Source organism: Anopheles ziemanni, chromosome X (genome assembly GCF_943734765.1).
Source record: "Anopheles ziemanni chromosome X, idAnoZiCoDA_A2_x.2, whole genome shotgun sequence".
In the NCBI taxonomy this organism is placed as follows: Eukaryota; Metazoa; Arthropoda; class Insecta; order Diptera; family Culicidae; genus Anopheles; species Anopheles ziemanni.
In genome coordinates, this window is record NC_080707.1 from 2,406,481 (window position 1) to 2,422,855 (window position 16,375).

Genomic DNA, 16,375 nt, shown 5'->3' on the forward strand with positions numbered 1-16,375 from the left:
TGTATATAAGTAGCGTTTAGAGTGAGTGAATGATTTTGAGGACATCAATTACTTCGGTTCAGTTTTGAATCGGTTGATGGTAAGATGAAAAACGCTATCGTTGCTAGATACTGTCGAGCACATTCTCTCCTCGCAACTGAGAACAAAGCAAGCAGCGGAACTACAGCGAATCACACGTCAGTTCGCTATCTCCTAGGCACTGATGTGTCACACACCGTAGGTGCAGTTCCCGAGGTGACTTTTCATCTCGCTGTGTACACACGTATACCGCCTTCCACGTCTAAGTCACGCGTAATTAGAACAGAAGCACCAACGTAATTGATATTGTCATCTTGAGTTTTTTTTTCTCTATTTTTCACAAACACGTTGCGGACGCACTAGTCGCACTATTCGCGCCTGTCGGCCATGATGGAGGTCGCGGGTTGATGGAGAAGCGTTTACGATTGAGTGGTGGCCGCGGCATGCGGCGATTGGTGAGAGTTGATAGATGATTCACGAAATGGAATATACACGACGGCGCACGCGATCTAACACGATCGATTCAGTGTGTGTTGTCTTTTGCCTGTTATGCTTAGTTATCCGCGTTTTGCTTGCTCGGGACGAAAAGAAGGCATCTTCAAGGTTCGGTCGCAGGTATTTTACAAGAAATGAAACAGGGGGACGTACACACACGCGCGCACACGATTGGAACAATTCACATTATTTCGTAACAGCACTACTGCTGCTGTTGCTGCTGCTACTGCTGCTGCTGCTGCTGCTGCTGCTGCTGCTGCTGCTACTCCTGCGGCTGCTGTTGTGCACCTTTAAAGTAACAGTATGAGTTGTTTCGTTCCTTTCGGCCCAACTCGGTCGCGACCGCATTCGATGTGAGAGAGCGACATGACGAAGGGCTGCTACACAGAACACACCCTAACCGGTCCGCGCAGCATGTGTATGTATGACGGCACACAACGGCGTGCTCTGTGGATGTGTTGGTGCATGCCACACACTACCACAGCGTGGCGCGAGCGTGTGGATGTGAAAATCTTTCGATCCCAACAGTTGTGCTAGCCTCCTGTTTGCGCCCACCCCTCAAGCACTGCAACCCGTTCTGCCAAACCTGCGTGTGTTTTCTACTGTCGCCCTTTCGTTCAATTTTCGATTCGTTTATTGATAGAACCGTTTTATTCACAAGCACACACACATACTCATGCACAAGCTTGCATGAGCATAAAAGCATACAATGACACTGGCAAGCATAATTGCTACGATGGGAACCTTTTCGAATTGATTAATGATTTCCAACCAACTCCGCTTTCGATGAGAACCGTCTGCACACGCACGTAGCGAAAGGATATAAGCTATTAATAGGTACGCTTCTACGCATAAGCTGTAAATTACTTTCAACGACAACGACTTTAATTCGACGCTCCGAACGGGGGAGGCCTTCTATCGACCGTACCTCCTCCTTGAAATCTAGTTCCACCGAGTGGACAGAAATCCTTTCACTAACCAGTTTACCGAGTCGCCGTTGTGTGCCTCCATCGCCATGAGTCATACTCGGGCGAATGAGTGTCTTGCTTTTTTTTTCTTCACCTTCTCTTCTTGGGACTTCACCATACGAGAGATACCCAGAAGGCGTCTAGACTCCTAATGATGTAGACAGTGTCTAGCGAGAATTGATATCCAATGTAACCTGCTGTTTTCGACAGAACAGACTTCAATCGCTCGTGTACATCGATTCTCACGTGAGCTTAATTAATCAATTCTTTGTGATCGAATACAGTGTCCACTTGTGCATGACACACTTGACGCATTACTTTCGAAAACATTTGTTTTCTCCTTCCCGTAACGCATTTGATTATTTTCTGAACGGGTATGTGCTTAGAGAAGACACCCAAGCAAGCTCCCTTCCAAGAACTAAATGGCTCAAAATTTGATTCAAATTTCTCACCAGCCTTGAGAAGTATGTTGAAAAGTAAAATTACTGTATATCATATAGAATAACTGACCGAAGACGGTCGTGGGGCTGGGGAAAAAGAAAAGTCTTGCTAGGATAAGAGGTAAATAAAGGACATCATCTCTGCCTGTTTTACCAATGTTCCAGCAACAAATAAACGTATTGACCAGGTACATGCTGTTATTTATAGCATTTATAGCCAAGTCTACACTATCCATGGTTTACCTTACTATAGCCCAAACATATAGCTGTGCGGCTAGAATGGAACGTTCCTAGAATCAAGCCCGCATTGATTCAGTGAACTCTGAAAAGGCTTGTAAATTACAATTCATAAGCTCAAGCTTCTGTAGGTTGTTTTTATTCCTCTCTTCCTCGGCCGGTTGTTTAGTTAATGTGGCGATTATCGCCATGACAGAACGTCGATTAGCGAATGCGATTCAAAGACAATTGATAAAACACAGCTCCTGCTATAGGGAGCCAACACGCAATATATAGAAGTACGTACGTGCTCTCTAGAAGCTGGCTTAATATATTGCAAGCAACCTGGTAACGCAGACAAGCGCATTTTTAACAACTACAAGCGTTTAGCTTTCTTTGCAGCGCCGAGATGAAAATGGAAGGGGCTTTTAAACTCAACGTTTACACAAACACTTCATTAACATCTCGCTCTATGATTATACGGTTGGATTGAAATACATGCGCTGTGCCTTGCTCTCGGGCCTGTGTGGTCGAATGACCAGTCATCTCAGCATACGTCACCAAGAGGTGTTTAATTTCGAATTGCCTTCTACAAAACCAATTTTTCTTCATGCTAGATTCGCATCAATCCTCCACATCGGCTCTCTAGTATGTGTGACTGCTTGATAAAACTCGCACGCAGGCAATATTCGAGATCTATCACAAATGAGACTGCATCATCGAGGACCGCTGAGAATGGTAGCGGAAAAAAGGAGCTGAACATCAACGAGCGTTCATCTTGTTCTATACATTTTGTATCACAAAATGAACAATTTTTCTGTTGTTGCTCTAAGTCCAGCCCCCAACGTCTTAACGGAATGGCCACCTCAATGCCAATACGGAAATAATAGAATAAGCTATGTTCAATGTTTAATCATTTTTTTACGACCCAATATGACAGATGGAAGAGGTCAAATCCAGCTGTTCATTTTTAGACTGTACGAGAATTTTAGTTTGAACGACCGCGACAGTTTGCGTAGTCCTATTGTGTTCATTGTGTCCATTTCTAATGAACTGTCCAATCTAGAAGTCCTACAAATTACACTTCAGTTGCAGATGAACACCTTAGATGAACGAAGTTGAGACCGACTGCTTTCTCCATCTTAACGAGACACATTAGCACACAGACACATGTAAAAATAACATGATATATATGTGTATAAATGAGCATAAAATGTCCTGTATTGATACACACACACACACGAACACACACACATGTTTAATTGAATATTTAATTTTAATAATGCTACGCTACGCGTCGGCCATTGTGTGTCAGTTCATGCGATCAAGCAGAATTAACACGCCATTCATACCGTAGAACCATTTCCAATGAATCACCATGCACCCCTAAGGTCGAATGGCTGTCAAAGAAAAACAGTGGGGGTTCAAGTTCATCCCGAGCATGCTGTTGCCGTTTTCCACAAAACGTTTGTATCGCTGGGCAAATGAATGAATGAAAAGGCAAAAAATACCCAAACACCCATTTTTTTTACAGCACCTTCATGAGCACCTTCATTAGGTTTTTCTTCGAAATGTTCAAAACGGGCCTGGTTTAGTTTTTTGTTTGGTATAATTTATGCGTGTTTGGAGAGCGCTTGTATGTACAGAGTTGTGTATGTGTGAGTAACAGTACGAGTTGTGTTAGTAAACAAGATAGCGTTCGTTGGCAACGATGAAGGTTCGGTGCCCAAAATTCCACCGACATTCCTTGCTGTAGGCAAGATTCTAATCACTGGAAAAGTCCAAGCGTACATCCCAAACGGCTATTCTGGTGTGTTACAATCTAGTCACAATAGGTTCGTGTATGTGATATCTGTGGGCAGGCATAGAAAGCCCCCCCCCCCCCCCCCTTCTCCTCTTCAACCCAACCACCACTCCTGCAAACCCAACGATGGGGCCAGATATCACACACATCTTTCTCTTCACTGAACAACTACTGGCAACCAGTTCAGTGCAATTCATCATACATTTTTTCAAACACAATTGCTCGCCAGCTAACACTAAACTGGTCCGTTTAATATTGGATTGCTACCATCATTTCCAAATTCATTTGCTTCGTTTCGTCTGTTTTGTTTTCGACTACGATGTGCTCAACAACAAATAATCATGAGGGATTTCGATGGTCCACTCTGCCAGCCGTTTTGCAACGAGGATTTTAGGGTGAACAGAGTAGTAATCAATGCTGTCAAACCGTTAAATCGGACGGGAGATAAAGGGCGTTTGCGTTCTACAGAAAAAAAACACTAGATCACACGAACTTCGTACCAAAACGCACCAACACGTTACAAGCGCAAAGCGTCACTAAACGTAATTGCCAAGAGTGATCTCTGGGCTGGCTGTAGTTTACTGCTGCTGTTACCTCCACACCGACACACACCTTGTGTAGCGTACGAGCGCCTGTTCAAATAGAAACCAACACAACTGTAGTGAAAGGTGCCCACCAGGTAAAAAGGAAAATGCTCTGAGGTTCTCGCGTCTAGCGTCACTGTACCGTTAGACGTTAGAGGAACTCATTGGACGGTCTCCAGGTTTTCTGTGAACCGAACGATCCAGAAGCAATACGCAGTTCCGTGAATCGCTCATCTCGTGTACGAGCTAGCTGAAATGGTACAGGATTTTTCGTAGTCGGTGGGTTATTTTTAAATATTTCCAATTACGAAATGATAAGGTTGCAACTTTCAATGTAACTTTACACTGATGTTATAATTGAACGAAAATTTTGAATGTCGACTAATCGGGGTTTTGTTCATTAATCCTGGACCCCACTGAAGCAGTACGCTCATGATTTGTCTTCACATTAATATTTTATTACTTAGTATTTTTTAAATATGTGAAACTAATAATATATCTAATGTAGCATTCTATGCACCGAACAACCCTGTAATTGTGTTCAGTTCCTAGCGGTTGGCATTGCTCTTATGCGGCTTCTCGCGACTCTTAAAAAATAGACGATGTCAACTGAGTGCCATTCGTCGATGTGTGCAACAACACCGCCGGAGTGCAGAGTTGTGCCTTCGTCATTTTCAACGATTCCGACAACAACACTGCTCTCAACCTACCAGTTGGTTTTCCCCGTGACTGAGCAGAATTAAAATAAACTGATGTTTTATTTTCCCCCTTTTTACCGTTGCGTCGTTTATAAGTAGACGCGCAGCGCGCGAAGGGATGCACAGTTTTCCTTTGAAAATACGATAGCACACGTATCGAAGGAAAAAGGCACAAACGTACGTCCGAACGCACACACGTATGTGCTGGTTTGCGTTCGTTCGCTTTGGCGGCCCTGGATACTATTTTAAAACAACAAATATTGTTCGTTTTGCCAAAACTAGGTTATTAACATGCTCACAAAACCAAAAACTGTTTGAATAAAAAACATCAAATCTGTACCAAAATAAACTCATCACTTTATGTTTCCGGTGCATCCGCACTCCATGGTTTGCATTTGCACTTCACCCTCACCGCGCAGGATCTTTCATATTCACACTATCTTGGACAATATTGTTTATAGCAATTTTGTTTATAGTGGCTTGGATTGTAAATTGAAATTATTTGGATATACCAAACGTATTGTTAACTTGTTCACTATAACTTTCATGTTTTCATACGGCTAAATCAAGGGCCTTTACCGTGAACTTCTTACTTCCGGTACCAATACTCTAACCTCTCTTGCTAACTGAAACAGTTTCATAAGTTTATTGACAAGGATGTGAAGTTGTCTACTGCATCTTCACCCGGAGGAAACAACTGTTGTGTGTGCTGATAGCACCTCGCGGCCCGAAAGCTATGATTAGCATGGTTGGGGTGTTCATGCCGTTTTCGGTTGGATCATGAATGCTAGAGAAAGGTCTAGTTGAACAAGATACTTATAAGTTAGGGCTATTGTTTATCCGGGGAGAAGCATTACTAGAATGAACATGCGCACTCCCGATGCGTCGTGGGAAATTTCACTTCATCTCTTGATTGTTGATGTTTACTGTGGACTCACGAACGCTTGAGGAAGCCACTTCACTCTATCTATGAATGGGTTGTGCAATGATTTTTTTTTTTCATTAACGTCATTTGATAATTCATATCGGAAGAGCAACGAAGATTTGCTGTTATAACAAAAACAAATTATGCTCGAGTCATGTTTTCTTTTGACAAAAATATAAACATACCAGCTACAGCAACTCTGATAACTCCTTCTGCTGCTTAACAAGTATTTTGGTTAAAGTAAGTGCGGGGTAAAACAGTACATCACATTTAAATTTTCTGTTGTCAGTTGAAACAGTTGGTTATTTCTGTTGTCTGGTTACGAATCGCCTCACACGAAGAGTTAAATTTAGACTAATTTGAGAATTACATACTTCAAAATACAGTTACCGATCGTCGCCATATTACCTGGACGCACCAAAACCTGGGCTTTTCACAAAGGATCTCAGATACTACAAGTGCTGCAGCAGCATGCGTCGTGCTAGCGTCGTGCTTATTCCCTCTGGAGTTGATACAGTGAGCAGTGTTGCTTTTCTTGGCTATGTACATCCCCTAGTGGTGGAGCCAAGAGTATGTATGTGAGGAATTTCGTGAGGCCAGCTGCAGTGCGTACCTATCATCCTCTTCACTTTTGACTCATTCCATCATTTCATGGTGTCTTCTTGGTCCCAATGTCCCAACGCCACAAGGAGACCGAACTTGAGTTAAAGATGGAGTCGAGGCAGTAACGAAGCCATCTTTCGGGATGCCCCTCCCCTCCCCGTATCCTCCCCCCTAACCGTTCACCATCAGAGTTAGTATGAGCAGCGTATATTTATCTTGCACCGTTCGGTTCCAAACTAGCCTGGTTCTTACGACGGGACGGAATATCCCCGTGTCTTCCACATTGCTCACACATTCCAAAAACAGCGTCGGTCTCGCTGGAAGCAGCCGGGGATCGAATTTTTCTACCATTTTCCGGGCCCCTGCTTCCCACCACCAAATAATGATCCCACCCCACTGCGGAGGTACTCTTTTCGCAGACGCATTCCGGTCGAAATGGTCCTATCCTCGTCGGGCTATATCTTGCCGCATGGACATGGTCTGTTTTAGCAAGCTTCGGTTCCGATTCCATGGCGATTGATGACGTGCATCTCCAACGTACTCATCCGTTTTCAAACCTTCGCCCTTGGTACACTGTCTTATCGATGTTACTAAACAACATGCACCTGTTTGTTGATAAGGAACATGTGGCCGATATCATTAATTGGAAAAGCAAATCAATTAAAGTGCCGAGTGCAATATTTGGTGAAACCTGTTATGATAGGCGATGGTCAATGTTTTGATGAGGGCCAGTAAACTTTTGTCCTCCTGGTACAAAAAACTCTAGATACCTGAAAGCGTTGTAAATCTCTATCTTACATAAAGCAAAACTACCACCAGCTTCGGAAGAAATGAGAGGCACACTTATCCATCCTCCAAATTCGTTCTGTAGTAGACGCCTCTTGCTTCTAAAATGGACAGTATAGATTGAAAACCACTCATATAGGTGGTTTGTGCGTCTCCAATATAGTTCTTCCGGATATTCCGAAGTCAAATGAGCTTAAATGAGCTTCGCATGCGCGATGATACACTTTTCTGTAACGACACTGTCGAGAGCCTCCGATCGGTAAGGGGTTACGTTTAGTTTAACTTGCCTGATCGTTTGCCCGGTTTGTCGCTCCGTTTCTTTGATCTTCCGCACTACAATCGATTATGCTGGATCTATGCTGAGGCTTTGCCTTGGATGTTACATGCACGGGATAGATACGAAATACAAAATGAATATAACGATAAAAAGGCCGCCAGGCGACCAGTGGGGTATGCGGGATCGCGGGGTGGAATGTACTGGGGAGGAAGAAAAACATCTAGAAGCAAAGAAGAATGCAGATTGTGAAGATTTCTCCGCCAATAACGTCACACCGTGGGAAGGGAAAAAGCTTTGTCAGAGACAGAGAGAATGAGAAGGAATGAGGGAGGGAAGGAGAAGGAAGAGCAAAAATAAGAAAATAAACGGAAAAACGGCTTGGAAGAAACAAACCATGACATTCCTTTCAAAAACAGCAAAATGAAGGGAAGGTTCTAAAATGGTTAACGAGTGGAAGTGGATAAAAGGAAGCATTGCACATGAAGGAATGTACGGTGGCGGATACGAAACGTTGAGATAAAATTAAATGAATGATATGAGAATGCCACGTACATTTTAAATTGATGTTCGCTTTGCCGGGGCCCGATACCAACAAACTCTCCAAAACATTCTTTTCTCTCTCGCCTCATAGCTTTTCACCCCATGCCAAACCGCGGAATTCCGTTCGCTTCCCTCTATGCTTATGCTTGCCCGCAGTCGTTCACGCTCATCTGAGCAAAGGAACGAGTTTGAAGAAGGTTACTTTTGCTATTGCTTTTGATGTTTCTTTGTTAAAATACTTTAAATATTTTCTTACAATCTAAAACTTCGCTGCTCGGTGTCACCAGCGCACAGTGGGCCATGAACGCACACACAGAAAGTCATTTTCTTCACCCTTAAATTGTCTTTACTCTGTGTTTTTTACTTTCAAGAAACCTCCAATCATATCATTTTTTGTGAGTACAATGACAATATCGTACATTGTGCATCGATTTGCAAAACCAGCTTAAAGTTTTGTAATTACATGTCACCTTGAATAAAACATCTTTTTTACTTGCACTGTCCAAGCCTAAAGTGTATTGCCAACATGTTTCACAAAACCGGTGAACAACCAGTGAGTAAAAGAAAGGATTGGGGTTTTCAAAAAGGCAATTAATGATGAATCTGGAAACAGGGAGTTGAGCAACACTAGGAGTGATATGCTCTTAAGTTGGTTGAATGCGTGGCCATCTCCATGGTGTAATATTCTATAACATGAAAATACACGATACACATACATTGAGATCTGGTTTGTAAAGCTGTAGAAGTTTTGAAACAATACTTTTAATATGCGGTTTCTTTCGATTTCGGCGACACTTGTGACAAGACTATAATTGGGTCATGGCGACACTTGTGTCTGAATTGATTGCTGCCAATTCATTCCGTGAGTTTAAAAAAGGCTTGATTAATTCATTAAACAACAAAATTTTTAATGAAAAATGCACTTTTTAAAATGGATACAAACGACCTAGTATTCTGGTATGTTCTGGAAAATATTCAATCGGACGATTTTAAACTTCTTGGAAGTATAGTGTGCTTCTTCTTCATCCCTGTTAGGTTAAATATAATTATTTTATTTTACTGCATAACTATTCTCGTTGTTACGTATAGCAGTAATTTTCGTGCTATTTCAAATCCAGGAAAGGAAATTAAATTACATTATCGCTCAGGAAGATCCTATTTAAAAGTTTTAATGCACTATTAATAATGTCAAGAATATAAAGAAATAATGTTTACAGACCGCGTACTCTTTTCAAACAGATACTTTATACTTTATACCATCGAAGTAGTTTAAACGTTTCGCTCTATGGCCTGGAAAACTGATGAACTGAAAAAAAACAGATGGGCATTGTTTTGCTGAAGCGTCGGTAAAAGCTGGTGGCCTAAAGCAGGGGTCGGCACACACTTCTCGAAAGGGGTCAGGTTGCTAAATAAAACCACGGACCAGGTACAATAAGAAATTGTTTGGATATGAGAGTATTTACTTGAAATCAATTAAAATTTGGTAATGCATATGTTAGTTATGTACGAGTATATTTGTAATTGCGCACTGCACTTCTGCGTGATATTAAACTAAGGTTGAAACGGATTTCCACAGGTTGCACCATTCCAATTGACCCTTACAACTGTCATCCGTTCAACAGCCTACCCGGGTAGTTTTTGTAGTTTTGTCTTCAAATAACTTTTGATTGGATGGTTGTGTCAGCGTGACTTTAGTCTTTAATAACCTTATTAGACGAACAATATTACTGTCACCCGATTTAGGAAAATAATCGTAGAAATCTTGCTGTCAGAAAATCGGAACCGGGCCCAACCGTGCCGTTCGTGATATCATTAAGCGCCGTAGGCGTCCGCGTTCCGAATGTTATCTACAATCAATCAAACTGACATCTATTAGATCACTTTCGGCACGCGCTAGACGACACGCCTGGCTTCGAGCAAGTAACTCTGCGTTCCACGCGTTAGTGCGTCCGTTTTTGGCAGAAAAACGAATGCGTATAGTTTTCGGGTTTTAAACATTTTAGGGAGTATCCATACTTGCCTGGTCATTTCCTTCTAGTTACATTTACTACATTTGTTTTTTAAAAATATTGTTCTACACCGAACAACCACCGACTAAAAACTAAATCGTGAATTTTAATTAACAAAAATATGGCATAGGAAATATGCTCATAAACGACAAATATTTTCGTTCCCTTCGTTGTAGGACGGGGCACCTAGCTCCAAAATATACATTTCGGATGCATTTTGTATTTTTTATTTTATTATCCATCATTTTTAAACGTATTCGTGAAATCGTGCGTACGTAATGTTTCGCCGTAAATGTGTGTCCTGGTTGTGTTCGGATTTCACTGTTGGAGTCCTTAATAGTAACAAAGTCTCACGAATTGATTGAGTTTCTTTACTTAGTTGCAATAGATATTTCGCCCATCGCTAGAACAGGCAAAATGAGTACACTGATGTTTGTTTTTTCTCCAATAATAACCAAAAAGGGGTTTAAGATTGCACACCTATCCGTCCATTGCCTAACATTTAGTTTTGCGCCGAAGAAATACGTATCCCAGCACGTGGAAGCAAAAGTAGAGTAAAATCATTGCACAAAAATCTGCCCATAAGTGTGCAGCATCGAAGCTGTAGTGCTCTAGGACCTCAGTGCCTGATTTCAGACAAGGCAGTTCTAGGTTCTCGGCGGAACAGGCTGAAAGTATGTAGAAAGCAAAACAATATGATTAGATGCATTTTGGAATACAAGCAACATTCGTTCTTATTCAGTAGCACTCACTCAGATTCGCCACCCCATCCCATTGTACAATGGACATCGCCTCGTTGGCGTACATCATCCAGGAGATGTATGGTAACCAACGGATGGCAAGTGGCATCGCGCTCAGATGGATGAAGACACCCGATGTGATCATGAGTATGTAATCGAACGGTACGAGATAGGCCATCGCTCGTGGCAACGAGTTGAAGGCGGCGGAGAAGAAACATCCGCAGGCAGTGGAAATGTTCATCACCAGCACGATAGACAGCGCAGTCACCAGGAAGGCATACAGCGTTGGGCGCAGCTCGGCCAACCAGTACGCGATGAGGACAAACACCAATGGCTCCAGTATGAGCCCCGGTAGCATGGCGACTGCGTTTGCGACATAGTACTGCGACGTGCGGTAGAGCCCATTCTTGGTTTCGCGCATGAACAGCGGAAAGGTCGAGGGAAACACGGACAGCACTGAGTACATTGGTGTAAAGGTGTTTTCCGATATGAGGATGAAGAGCATGCCCTGCACGGCTTGCACGCCGAGCTGCGTTGTGTCTATTGCACCGGAAAAGCAAAGTCCCGCCATGAACGCTATAGCCTGTTGCAAGGGAGGAAACCATAGTTTGAATCAATATGTGCTCGTAAAAGATTCACTCCAAGAGTTGGGGACTTACAATCTTCTGCAATAGCCGCAAATATTGTACAGTTGGGTCGCGCACGACGGTCAGAAACGAGCGGTATGTAAGCCACAGGGTTGTGTGGAACCAGTGCGAGCGTCCGTATCGGTTTTGCTCGTTGGTGATGCAAAACTTGCCGCTCTCGGCCATATGCACCTCCAGGTTGATGAGCACGTCGCGCTGGCTGGCGGCTTCGCTGACCGCAAACAGATCGCACAGTCGATGAGCAGCGCGCTGGGACGACTTCTCGAAGCCTGGGGCCGTCGCCAGTACGCTGATCAAAAACTCTGCCGGGTTGTAGTTGGCCGGGCAGGTGTAGCCGTGTTGGGAGAAAAACTGTAGCGCATCGTTCGGCTTACCAGCGTACGCTACGCGACCCTCGGTAAGCAGCATCACCTGGTCGAACATCGAGAAGAGCTGGCTGGAGGGCTGGTGAATGGTGCAAATAACGGCGGTGCCACGCTTGGCCAGCTGCTGCAGGGTTGAAACTAGCGCCTGCGCACTGAAAGAGTCCAGTCCCGTCGTTGGCTCGTCGCAGAACAGTATGGTAGGTTTGGTTAGCAGTTCCGTGGCGAAGGCGAGCCGCTTCTTCTCTCCACCGGAGAGCATTTTACCGTCCCCATCCTCGCCTATCCGCGTCTGGCTGCACCTGGCCAGTCCGATCCGTTCGAGTATGTCCTGTATCATCTGCTTGATGGCCTGGTGGGTGACGTGCGGATTGAGCTTCAGCTTGGCCATGAAGTACAGGTGCTCGTGCACCGTCAGCGAGCCAACGAACAGGTCGTCCTGGTGGACGAAACCGCTAAGCCGGTACATGTACGGTCCAATCGGATGGCCATTGACTAGGATGTCTCCTTGGATGGCGGTACCTGTGACGTCAAGATATGGACGTCATTAAGAAACCGGATAGAGGCGAAACGAAAAGAAAGGGCAAACGTACAGGCAATCAACACCTAAATCTTGCTAAATGGTTTCATAAGAGCGCTCGGCGCTGGTCACTGGTAAGGTTTCCGCTGACGGAAACTCGATTCCGCGTGAAGTTTTAAAAGTGCGTACACTGTGGCTAAACACTTACGTTGCGTGCGGTAGGCGAGGGCGGCCATTAGCGTACTTTTGCCGGCTCCGCTTGCGCCCATCAGCGCTATCAGCGTCCCGGGCGTGACCGCACCGCTCACGTTGTTGATGATGCATTTGATTGCAGGATTGCCGCGCCGCCCGGCTCCGGAACCGGATGTGGAGGTGCCGTAAACGCACAGGTTGCGCCAAACCAGCGTGGCCCCCTGCTCGGTGGGCGACCATTGGCTGTAGCTGCGCAACGAGAATTGGTAGCAGCGATTGCTGCCAGCTAGTGGCGATGACATGCAGCGGACCGATGAGTTGATGGACCGATCACTCGAAGCGTGCTGTTGATTGCAATTGTTGTTGTTTGCCGGTGATTGTAGAGCTGCCGTTGGCGAAGGTTGTTTGCTCTCGCGTCACTCCCAAACTGCGGTGTACCATAGCCAAGAGCTCACTTGCTTACTTGGACAACCAACAACATTCCTACCGAACGGTTGTATCTTTGTCACTAATAGTTCACCAAAGCGGACAAACCGAAACGCATCGTACCGACGGTATCAGCGCTCTCTACACCCGATGCGTTCTACTGCACGATCCAATTCAAACTGATAGGGCTTCCGCTAGCGCAAACTGCCGGCATCGACGCTACCTGAAACACATTAAAGGGCCTCGGCGTGGAATGAAGGGGAATAGTGCGGTGAGAAGCGGAGCTGAAAGTGGGGAGAAAAAAAATTCAAACCAACCGTATACTGTACGCGGGAAATCAATACCAAAAAATGCACCTCAACGTTAACATCCCGACTGTCGCCGCGCTGCGGTTTCTTTTTCAATGGTTTCTCAACGCCCAGCGTAAGGATTCCGGCCATGAGTCGGTGTGGAAGGCGCAGGGAACTACATCTGTGCTCCACGTAATTCTATATAGCCAGAGCGCATAGCTAGTGACGATAAGGCAGCGCGTGGCGCTGGCCTGAACTCCCAGGCGCAAAGTTTCACCTGTAGTCGCCATGTGTAGCAGCCCTTTGATGATGGTTTTGCTTTGAGCGAAGTTGGCGAGGCGAACGTTTTGAACCTAATTCATTTTTTCCCTACCAACCGGCGTTGGGTTTATTAACCTTCAATGTAGGGCGACAATGCGTGAGAGGCACATATTCTACCGATAGCCGGATCAGTTTTACATTTTTCCCGCTCATGTTTCGAGAACTACCTAAGAGATGCATTCTGTTATGTTTGTCATAATTGGGGATTTAGTTCTGTAAATGTCCAGAACTAATAATTTCTCTATATCCCGCAAAGATAACTTTGAGACTTGCAGCATGGGTATTTATTACTCTACAAAGCCCGGGGAAGGGTGGTTAAGGGCTTCGCTTACCGAAGAACATGTTGATTTTTTGATATGTTGATGGACCCTTAGATAATTGCTGCTAGAAGTAACGACTGTTTTGTTGATGGATAGTTGATATAAGCGCGGGGGGGGGGGGGGGGGGGGGGGGGTGCACATGAACTACTTCGCTTCGACCGGATGGCTAGACGAGGATGTTCAACACGGTACGGAATTGATTGTGACAGGTGGGTGAAATACAACCGAGCAGATGGAATTTGGAACTCAAGTCGTAAACTTCGCCGGCCGATGTATATTATTGACGGTTAATTTGCCAACCAAACCGTCGGCCGACGAATTGCCGACGTTCAGCAGCCTTGACACTTGGTGGTTGATTACGAAAGTCAAACATTGAACAAATACCATCGGCGCACGAAGGTCCTCTCCGGACCCTAAGTTTAAACGCCCGCAAGTTTTCTTGTGCTGTAGAGTTTTAGACCCACAGCCAAGGTTGCCCGAACGGCTTTATATGGCCATGATGCTAACAGTTAATAGGCTAGCCGAAGATTTTCCCGTTCGCGACACAAAACGAAGACAGGCCTGGAAGGCAGAATACCGCAACTTCGTTCAATGGAAAAACATAACAGAAAAAAGAAAGCAGGAAAATATAAATTCTGAACAACGGTGGAGGAAAGAGGGTGGCGTTCGGTGGGGTTTGGTGGGGGTTGGTTGAAACGTACCCCTCCCATCACTTCCGCTCCTGACAGTGGGGAACAAAATTCAGGAACTTTACTCAGCGCTGGCATGTTTTAGAATAAAACGTCTTTGGTAAAGAATGATAGTCAACCGAACGAGAATGCCGTTGAGACGGGTCAGTGCATGGAAGGCATAAGCAAACAGAACCGGAATACTTTCCAAACATTTTATTGGCACTCTAGTGCAAGATGGTGGGATGAGGAAAAAGGTTAGTATATGGGTCGCGCTAACCTTACCTTAGATTTGCTGAGTATCATTTCTTTTTTTTTTTTGCTTTAACCCTGCTACCGTTGTCATGCTCCTTGATTTCTTCCTTGCGCCTAGGTCACGATGTTTGGTAACGATTATTATCATCATCATCATCATGGTTATTATTATTTCGCTTTTTCTTTTTATTATTACTACTAATACCAGCACCCAGTCACTGTCATTAGTTGTGGCATTCGTAGTCGCGAAACTATTATTAGGTTTCCACCACAAGGTTCCGCGTTTTTGGATATCATCATTTCAATGGTACCTGTTCGCCATCTTCCCGCTCCCGCAGGCGTGTTGATTATGAATGAGTGTGCTGAAGCGGTGGTGGTGTGTAGGGAACCCATAACCCTTCTTTTTTTTACGAAAAGCTCATAGTATATAAACCATACCACGAAGCAGGTCTAAATCTCCGCCGGTAAGGACGAAGGTAATGAAGTGCCGCAAGAGTGCAGGAATGTACGAGCGCTGGGAGGTACCTCTAGCTGGCGAGGGTTTTGGGACCTAACAGATAGGTCCGATCGGTTTAGTCGTTTGGTTCTGCTTTCTTGAGGTGGTTCGGATAGGGATTTAGTTTAACCAGTGTGCTGCTCGAAATTACTTTGCTCGTTTTGGAATCTGTGTAAGCTGTCCCACAGTATTCCCGCTCTCACGCTAGAACACAGGTTTTGCGCTAAGATGGCTATGCTGAAAGGCGAGTACAGCCCGCCGCGTCCACCCGCAACTGTTTCTTACGCGTTCGAGAAGGAGCTTATAAATCGCCAGAATCGATACATTCGGCTGTACGATAGCTTTCTGCCCAACTTAAAGCGCGTGCCGATAGCGATCAAGTTCTGGTCGAAGTACGACTCGACCACGGCTGGGCGCAGCGGGTTGGCTAACTTCGACCGCTACTGTGCGCTCATTGAGAAAACGATCGCCGAAGGGCCTCAAGAGCGTTACCCTGAGCCTATTACTGAAAGCCAATGGTGAGTAATTCCGTACGGTGCTACATTTGAGCGAAGAAGGAACCGCCATGTTTAACCGGGCTTGAAACCATCCGTTTCCATAAACAGCTACGGCTGGTACTTCCAGCCGTTTTATCGCTACGAAGGGCGCGACATTCACCTGCTGTACCATCCGAAGAAACGCTCACAAATCACGATAGTGGGTGAAAAGATCAATGCGGACCGTATCACGCAGCGTCCACGCTTCACCGGTGTCCCGTTCAAACTGACATCTTAGT

At 44.8% G+C, this 16,375-nt stretch overlaps 2 protein-coding genes across 2 annotated transcripts; one reads left to right on the forward strand and one right to left on the reverse strand.

The window, feature by feature from the left end:
- Positions 1-10,858: 10,858 nt before the first annotated feature.
- On the reverse strand, positions 10,859-13,078 carry LOC131290509 (protein scarlet). Its single transcript, XM_058319660.1, has 4 exons — positions 12,841-13,078; positions 11,763-12,634; positions 11,116-11,686; positions 10,859-11,031 (listed from the first exon to the last, which is right to left on the reverse strand). The coding sequence occupies exons 1-4, from the start codon at positions 12,899-12,901 to the stop codon at positions 10,859-10,861; spliced, it is 1,677 nt and encodes a 558-aa protein (XP_058175643.1). The 5' UTR covers positions 12,902-13,078.
- A 2,750-nt stretch (positions 13,079-15,828) lies between these two features.
- Positions 15,829-16,374, forward strand: LOC131291312 (uncharacterized). The gene is made up of 2 exons (XM_058320508.1): positions 15,829-16,118; positions 16,206-16,374. Exons 1-2 carry the CDS (start codon positions 15,829-15,831, stop codon positions 16,372-16,374), a joined length of 459 nt encoding a protein of 152 aa, XP_058176491.1.
- Position 16,375: the final 1 nt, after the last annotated feature.

Excerpts from the sequence above, each read along its gene's own strand:
- LOC131291312 (XM_058320508.1), top strand. The coding sequence starts at position 15,829 with ATGGCTATGCTGAAAGGCGAGTACAGCCCGCCGCGTCCACCCGCAACT. Across the intron at positions 16,119-16,205 it reads CCTATTACTGAAAGCCAATG|CTACGGCTGGTACTTCCAGC; the intron begins GTGAGTAATTCC and ends TTCCATAAACAG.
- LOC131290509 (XM_058319660.1), bottom strand. The coding sequence starts at position 12,901 with ATGGGCGCAAGCGGAGCCGGCAAAAGTACGCTAATGGCCGCCCTCGCC. Across the intron at positions 12,635-12,840 it reads CCTCGCCTACCGCACGCAAC|GTACCGCCATCCAAGGAGAC; the intron begins GTAAGTGTTTAG and ends TTGACGTCACAG. Across the intron at positions 11,032-11,115 it reads GGATGGGGTGGCGAATCTGA|CCTGTTCCGCCGAGAACCTA; the intron begins GTGAGTGCTACT and ends ACATACTTTCAG.